This window comes from Fusarium odoratissimum (genome assembly GCF_000260195.1).
Source record: "Fusarium odoratissimum NRRL 54006 unplaced genomic scaffold supercont1.14, whole genome shotgun sequence".
NCBI lineage: Eukaryota > Fungi > Ascomycota > Sordariomycetes > Hypocreales > Nectriaceae > Fusarium > Fusarium odoratissimum.
Window position 1 is genome coordinate 718,842 of NW_022158700.1, and position 8,779 is coordinate 727,620.

The window sequence follows — 8,779 nt, forward strand, 5'->3', positions numbered from 1 at the left end:
ACTGGGTAACGATAAGTTCGATATGAACAAGCTAAGTACGCAGGAACAGGGTATGTGGAATACCATGGCAAAGAGCCAGTGGATATGCAAGAAATGTATTTAAACTAAGTAGTAGAGCCAAAAGGATTTCGAAAATTCCAGTCTATAGAGATTCAGGTCTTACTGTGGTGGCTTTAGCGACAATCAATACTGCACTTCTCGCTTAATACTATATTCGAAGTATTTATAAATACTTAGCACCTGCCATGGACCTTGTCAGGATTGGCATAACACTTCCTCTCTCCATCAGCACAGTCATATCCTTCCTCAGCGATCCTCCTGCAGGCGTCCTCCCACTGATCTCCAGCGATCTTGTCTTCAGCAGTGGCCTGAACGCACTTTTTGTTAAGACAGTGCGGCGAAGGTGGTCCGATCTGATGGTGGCTGGGATGTGGATACTATGCAAGGAGCTGTGCTCCTCTCGGATACATGTAACTTAGAACTAACGACAACACAATCAACCCTTTTACTTCAACATGGTTAAGTTAGTTGGAAGACTGTTGATCTGAAGGCGAAGATCCTTTATAGATGCCGCCTTATCAAGAACGACTAAGACTGGATGCACCCAGAGTAATATCCTTAGAGGAGTAAACAGCTTTATTGTCGTATGAAGATTCTCAGAAAGCTCTAACTCCCACTTTTCGAAGAATATCGTACTGTAGGCCTTGAAGCACCGTCTTTCCAAGAGCATCATTATACTGGCTGTTCAGATCCCACAGAAATCCGTCCAGCACCACCAGTAAATATTTCCGAGTATTAGTGCCCTCTTCGGCCAAAGAGAACCGAGTGTGTTTCAATGGTTGAACAGATATACTCGGCACTTCCCGACTGATGAAAAGCTTCTCCCAGAAGTATAGTATAGTAGGATACAGATGACTCAAGTTCTAGAAGTGTTAATGATTGCTTCTACGACGGGTGAGGCAGACCTTACCCATTTATCTTTGACGCAATAGTCGCTATCCCACCACCATAGGCAGATGAAAAAGGTTGTATTCAAGATCTGGGGGTGATATTGAGACAGGTCTGGTTGGTTCAGAAGACTGAGTATCACATGAAGGTTGGAAGACAAGCTGAGATCACGTTCTGATCCAAACGTGGTGGAGTGATGTTTGCCTTCAAAGACCTTGACCATGATATCTGGGCTGGAATGTTGATTGATGAGGCTGAGCGCCAGAAAAACTTTTGCCGTGTCATCGACATCAGCTGAATGCGGTGCTATATCATAGTCAGCCTCTGTGGTATGCTAATAGAATTGAAGAATTTCTAACCAAAGCCAATTACTCCATTCTCGTCCCTCAATGCATCGGCAAATATGGTTGACAAGCCGCGCAAGCCATCACAATCGATTTGTTTCACAGTGAAGCCACCCTTCAGGAGTGTTGCTAGGATCTACATACAAGATTAGCGGATAGTCAACAAATGGTAAGTTGAACCACATCACTCACCCAGCTGCACTCAAAATGTGTTGTTGGAAAGTTCCCCCAGATACCACCATCTCCATGACCAGCACCATTCCTCATAACATGTCTCAGATAATCTTCGGCCTCGTCGTCCCACCTGGTTGCATCAATCAGGTAGGCTGCTGTGGAAGACGGTGAAGCCATCATAGAGCCACGGTAAAGATAGTGGGGAAGACGATCAAAGTCAATCTTTCCAAGAAAGGCTTCAAGAGAGTGAAGTACTGAAGACGGCTTGCCGTACACTTTCTCCAAGTCAAAGTGGCCGAGCTTCTCTTCATGCATCCTGTCCAAGATATCCCTGCAAGAGAACTCAAATGATGACACGCCGAGTTCTTTCTCAAGCATGGAAAGTAAAGCTGGGACAATCAGCTACCAGCATAGCTGGTGATCATATTGAGGAGGCTTATATCGTTTGTATAATGTTGACTAGTTGAAGATGGCGTTCAAGACAATGGGCTAAGTCTGATACTCTGTGAGAAGAGGTTGTAATCTCAGCAAAAGACTTGGATAACTAGATGGGCATCAAGGGAAACCTCACGAGGGAACGTTGACGAGGGAAATCAGTCACCGCGCATGGAGCTACATATAGCATATCGGCAATATCGCTTCCGAGACGCCATCACCTTCTCTATGTGCTTTGGAAGCATGATTCGGACTTTGGAAAGACACGGATGCCATGCATTCAGCTTCACTAAGTGCCCCTCTATAGATACAAATAGGTCACGAGCAAAACTGAATGTGCCACGTATCAGGTAGTGGTGGCAGAGACAAGTGCGGAAAGCCGGGCTGTTACCAAGTTCGATCAAGAAACCATCAACGGATTTCTGCAGCCAAGTTTCAAGAAGAAGGTCTAGGTCACCAATCGGCCATGCAAGCTGGAGTGTACTAGCCCCTGGTGTGCCAAACACGGTTAACCAAGCATGGCTGATAGAACTTGCTAGGAATAAAGATACGGAGAAATGTTGAGTGGGGTGGAGACATCACTTGGACTTATGCAACAAGGGCATAATGCCGACAGATAGTACATAACCTAGAATCTCGAGTTTTCGACACATCAGTGGCATATTTCTAGTGGCTGCAAATTTGAGGGACATGTACAACTCCGAAAAAGGAGCTGGACCCAGAACGAGCTGAAGCAAAGAAATGAATTCGTTCATAGACGAATCAACGCTGTCGCCATGTCAGCATTAAGTCGTCTTTAGGCAGACCGGCCCGCTCCGCAGAGATCGCTTAGTCCTAACCAGATGCGGCATTTTCTCAACTCACATTACCTAGCTATCATTTAACCATTGCTGCCTGAAACGCAAACCTGTAATAGCGCCAAACCAGTTATGCTACATTTATTGATCTAAGGTGGTTATTTAAGAGGCTTAAAAAAGGTTCTTGTTGTAGCGTCATTCCTTGCAATTTACCTACTATGAGCGTCCTTAGAGGTATCTTCGTGACCAAAGGCGGCTATAGCTCTACAAGAGCTAAAAAGTAGGCTAGTGGGCCTTAATTGAGTAAAATAGTGGGCCTCGTAGGACTTTAGTGATCTCGGAGTTGGTAAAAGATAGTGGACTTTTGGTTAGGTACGACTTTAAGCCACCTACGACCGAGATACCTTGCATTGTCAAGGCTACTGTACCAATAACCCCCCGCATAAGGTCCGGATACATGAATTAATGGTTCTCGCCCTTCAGCTGCTCAAGCATGACCACCTGCGCCGTCTTTTATTTGCACTCGATTGGCCACCGGGAATGCGGGCCAGCTGTCCTGCGTCCCTGGTCTGCGAGGTCTGTGGAGAAGTCGGGCGAGTTGGCTCCGCCCTGCCAGTACTTTGCTGATTTATGTTGTCGATAATTATTCACTGTGTCTCATGCCATCTAATCGACAATTCATTTCATTCTTGCGATTGGTACAATACTTTCCCCTGCGCGCTATTTGAATCGTTCGAATGCCCAACGGGATCATCCCCAAGACCCCAATGACCGACTTGCCCTCACAACAGGACGGTCCTAGGGGCATTTCGTCAGTTTCCTTCTTTTTGCCATTGGTCTATTATTTTTGCGTCTGAAATACACCGCGGCAGCTGAAGTTGGAGCCAAACAAAAGGTGGAACGATTAGCTTTGGATGCGCACGTGGCTGCATCCTGGATTGGAAGCAATACGTGGTTGGTTGGCATAAACGTTGGGCTGCGGCTGTGTGGCTTTCCCAAACACTCTCCGCCTAAGGCTGAATCTTCGACTTCTGCTCAGAACGCTTCTCCGGCATCGTCGCATCAACCACTGTTCCTCCGGCGAGTTAGCACTTTCCCTTTGGAAGACCCAGGGCGATTGATGCCTTTTTTCAATTCGTAGCTATCGAGGCGCCACGAGGAACCTGCATCGAACAGAACCGACCGCAGCCGATTGACTCCCGAGTTCGCATTCGTCTTCCCGAAGACCCAGCCGGTTCCTTCGCAATGGCTACACAAGTAACTACCGAAACCAGAAATCATAATGAATACACTGTAGGATAGGTTTGCGCTCTGCCCAAAGAGCAGACAGCAGCCACAGCTATGCTAGACCAGAGACATGCAGATCTCCCAAAGCCGTCAAACAACCCCAACACTTATACCCTTGGATCTTTTAGTAGTCATAATGTTATCATAGCTTGCCTACCCAAAGGACAGATCGGCAATAATACAGCAGCGACTATTGCCGCTTTTATGGTCTCCACCTTTCCGTCTATTAAGTTCGGACTGATGGTTGGCGTCAGCGGCGGTATTCCGCCCAAGGTACGACTCGGCGATGTGGTCGTTAGCACACCAGTAGGCCAGTTTTCCGGGGTAGTCCAATAGGACTTCGGCAAGGCGGAAGAAGGCGGCAGCTTCAAACGGACTGGCTCGCTGAACAATCCACCAATTTCGTTGCTTACGGCTTTGACAAAACTGGAGACGGAGCATGAAATGAAGGGGTCCAGGATACAGGAGTATCTAGACGAACTGAAACAGAAATGGCCAAAACTAGAGCCAAAGTATCTAAGGTCTGATTCACTTAAGGATGTTCTGTTTAAAGCGAGTTACGGCCATGTTACCGAAAGCACGGATGGCGGCGCCATCTCCGGCCGTGGAGACGAAGAGGAGGGAGAAGGGAGCTGTCGATTCTGCGATAGGACCCAAATTGTCAGGAGGAAGCCCAGAGATATGCGTGTGCATTATGGCCTGATTGCATCTGGTAACCAGGTCATTAAGGACGCTACCATCCGGGACAGACTTACCAAGGATCTTGGTGGTCATGTTCTTTGCGTTGAAATGGAAGCGGCGGGACTGGCCTACAACTTCCCGTGTATCGTCATCCGAGGAATTTGCGACTATGCAGACTCGCACAAGAATAAAGACTGGCAGGAACATGCTGCAGCAGTAGCTGCAGCGTTTGCGAAGGAATTTCTTCAATATATCCAGCCAGGTGATATTAACGGGGAGCACCCAGTGAGAGACATAATTAGCCAGGGTTAGTAGTTTTTAAATGAAATTGGCAACGACTCCTAACGTTGAGTTTAGTTTGCGATGTTGTATCTACAATTCGAGAGAACGCCATGCATACCCGGGCCCAACTGAACAAAAAAGAAGATGCTGAGATTCTTGATTGGCTCACGCCAGTTGACTACGGCCGGCAACAAAGCGACTACTTCGGGAACAGACAACAAGGAACTGGCCAATGGTTTCTGGAATCCGCAGAGTATCAAGAGTGGCTTGATGCGGACGGCAAGACACTGTTCTGTCCGGGCATCCCAGGGGCCGGGAAGACGATACTGTCGTCGATTGTAATTAACAATCTCCACACGCGATTGTCCGAAAACCCCAGCATTGGGATTGCCTACATCTACTGCAACTTTCGCCAAGAGCAAGAGCAGAAAATTAATGATCTTTTGGCAAGTCTGGTTAAACAACTTAGCCGGGGCTGGCATTCCCTGCCAGAAAGTGTTAACTCTCTTTATGGCAAGCATAAGAAGAATGCGACACGTCCATTAGTTGAGGAATTATCGGCAACCTTACAATATGTGATTGAGTTATATACAAAGGTGTTCATTATTGTCGACGCTCTTGACGAATGCCAAGCTCTTGATGATTGTCGGGGCAAACTTTTGTCTGAAATCTTGAGATACCAGGACAGGACTGCGGTGAACTTTTTCGCAACATCAAGGCCTATTCCCGACATCACCAAGTTTTTTCAGCAGACTCTTTGCCTTGAAATTCGCGCGACTAAGGATGATGTCACCCTGTATCTCGAGAAACACATAGGAACGCTTCGGCCAGTCATCAAAACTAACTCGCGGCTTCAAGAACAGATCAAGATAGGCATATCAGATGCAGTCGACGGAATGTAGGAACCCGGTGAAAAGCGATACGTAAATGCTTGCTGACAAACGCATAGGTTTCTCCTGGCCCATATTTACCTTCACTTCTTCATGGATAAGGTAACAGAGAACGATGTTAGAAGCGCCTTGAAAGAGATTCAGAAGCAAAAGCAGGCATATGGAGGTAATAAGCACAAGTTACTATCGGGTGCCTATGATCATATAATGGAGAGAATCAGTAGACAAAAACTGGGCTTGCGAGAGCTCGCGATACAGGTTCTCTCGTGGATTACTTGCGTCAAGCGACAGCTTACGATAATAGAACTTCAGCATGCCCTAGCTACTAAACAAGGCAACCGAACGCTAGATGCTGGAGACATAGTACCTATTGAGGATATAGTCTCAGTATGTGCTGGATTGATCACAGTGGACCTCAAACGCGACAGCATTCGGCTTAATCACTATACTGCGCAACAATATCTTTTTGATAAAAGGAACGAATTATTACCTAACACGGAGTTTAATATTATGACAACCTGCTTGACGTACTTGTCACTTGATGCCTTTGAGAGCGGTTTCTGTCGGACGGATGAAGAATTTGAAGAGCGGATGAGGTTGAACCCGTTCTATCACTATTCGGCATGTTACTGGGGCAGCCATGCTTATGACATCAAAACTTTGAGTGGAGCAGCCATTGATTTTCTCGAATCCACTGCAAGAGTAGAGGCATCGGTCCAAGCCCTGATAAATTCAAATCTTGCATGGACGCTATGGAGACCGGGGTATAGTCAAAAGTTTCCAAGACAACTGTCTGGGCTGCATTTGACGGCTTTTTTCGGGCTCGAGGACGGTGTACAAGTTTTTGGGTCTAGCTGCTATACCTTTAACATGAGGGACAGTGATGGTAGGACTGCGCTGTCCTATGCAGCAGAGAAAGGGCACGATACAGTTGTCAAACTATGTCTCGACAAAGTTGACCTCGATATTGATTCTAGCGACAAGTATGATCGAACACCGCTGTGGTGGGCCGCCACGCGAGGGCATGAGGCAATCGTCAAGCTCCTTATAAATACGGGAAAAGTCGATGTTGATGCTCAAGATCGAGAAGGTCGGTCACCGCTCCGATGCGCCGTTGAGCATGGTTATGAAGCTATAATCAAGTTACTTCACAATGAGGGAAAATGCGATCTGAATGTTCAAGATGAATTTGGCCAAACAGCACTCTCCTGGGCCGCCAAAAGAGGCCAGGAAGCCAGGGTCAAGCTGCTCCTCAATTCGAGCGGTGTAGACGTCGATTCTAAAGATGAATTTGGCCGAACACCACTGCGCTTGGCTGTCGAGAAAGGACACAATGCTATTGTCAGGATGCTTCTCGATACAGGAAATGTTGACGTTAATGCAAGAGACGTTGATAGTGATCAGACAATATTCTCGTGGGCCGCCATGCGTGGACGTGAGTTCGTTGTTCAGATGCTGCTTCGTACGGGAAAAGTCGACGTTGATACTAGAGATATTCACTTTAGCCGCACGCCGCTCTCGTGGGCCGCCATGTATGGACACAAGGCTATTGTAGAACTTCTTCTAAGTCTTGGAGGAGCTGAACCTGATGCTCAAGATTCGACTGGTCGAACTCCGCTATCGCTGGCTGCTGAAGAAGGACATGAGGCCATCGTCCATCTGCTTCTCAATACTGGAAAGGTCAACGTGGCGGCTAGAGATAACATTTTTGGCCAGACGCCACTCGGTGTGGCCATCAAGCGAAGACACGAGGCCATCAAGCGAGGACACGAGGCCATCAAGCGAAGATACGAGGCCATCATCGACATGCTACATCATCATTCTAGCTCCTGATTAAGTGAAAAATCCAGTGGGCAATTACAACTTAGGCTTTCAACATCGCCCCCAAAATTTTAGTTAAATTTGGCTCTTATATGTAGTTTCCTGGTCTAGAGACTATAAAAACCCAAGTCTTTATTTTTTTATTTTTTTGGATTAATATTGCTTTTGCAGTATCATGGTATATTGCAATAGAGTAACTCGCAATCAAGTGTTACATTTCCTATTATAGAATAGTATACTGTACAAGTGAAGCGTTATATTTCCTAATACGGCTAGCACTCCCAGCTTAGCCAAAGTCAGCCATATCGCCAATCTGTTATTAGTTGCAGGGTTTTTACCAGTAACTCCCTCGCGCTATCGCAAAATAAAGCACTTTGATTTTTCAAGTGGTCAGTTTCAGTAGCTAGTGATATCGATTACTTGATGAGATTTATTTTTACTTACCGCGATTGCAATCAAACAATTCCGAGGGAGTTATTTAGCACGAGGAGCAATGAAGGTTCGATTTGTGTGCACTAAAAAACAGGACTGCGCCAGGAGTTGGCCGCGTTCTGGTCGAAAAGGTCCTCGAGTCAGGCGATATTGTCGTCACAACTGGTCGTAAGGCATCTCGACTCGACGACCTCATCACAAAGCAAGGACCTGACAAGATCTTCGCAGCTAGCCTATCCTACTTAGGCATTAATGTCATAACAAGGTCTAAATCCAATGGAAAACCCATACAAAATAAAAACCACGCTAATGAAAACAGGGACCTGAATCCATTGCCCGTCCACGGATTAAAGTCAACGTCGTAAAAAGTCAAGAAAAATGTGTTGAGGCAATGCATCAATTAATATTTACCCGGCGGGTTCCAATAATGCTATTTTCCCCACCTCTAAAGAGGTGGTGACATAACCTCGTGACTGGTCGAAGCCGTAACCACGTAATCCAACCTCTACATATTACATCTTTCTCAATTCGCAAGAATTTCTTCAGATTTTGAATACTTTATTTTTCACACCTTTTTTCACTATAATCCAAATTTCAAAAAAAATCCAAGAAGGCTGCGCAAGCCAGCGCCCGCGCACCCTAACCCTAACCCTAACTCACTAGGCTTAAGAGGTCTTATCTGGGCTAT

At 46.3% G+C, this 8,779-nt stretch overlaps 2 protein-coding genes across 2 annotated transcripts; one reads left to right on the forward strand and one right to left on the reverse strand.

Annotated features, from left to right (window-relative positions):
- Window positions 1-656: 656 nt before the first annotated feature.
- On the reverse strand, window positions 657-1,844 carry FOIG_09084 (uncharacterized protein; the record flags this gene model as incomplete). Its single annotated transcript, XM_031209269.1, has 4 exons — window positions 657-923; window positions 971-1,254; window positions 1,308-1,428; window positions 1,485-1,844. 4 exons carry the CDS (start codon window positions 1,842-1,844, stop codon window positions 657-659), a joined length of 1,032 nt encoding a protein of 343 aa, XP_031061306.1.
- A 1,389-nt stretch (window positions 1,845-3,233) lies between these two features.
- Window positions 3,234-7,671, forward strand: FOIG_09085 (uncharacterized protein; the record flags this gene model as incomplete). Its single annotated transcript, XM_031209270.1, has 3 exons — window positions 3,234-3,778; window positions 3,840-5,846; window positions 5,898-7,671. Exons 2-3 carry the CDS (start codon window positions 5,059-5,061, stop codon window positions 7,669-7,671), a joined length of 2,562 nt encoding a protein of 853 aa, XP_031061307.1. The 5' UTR covers window positions 3,234-3,778; window positions 3,840-5,058.
- Between the last annotated feature and the right edge of the window lie 1,108 nt (window positions 7,672-8,779).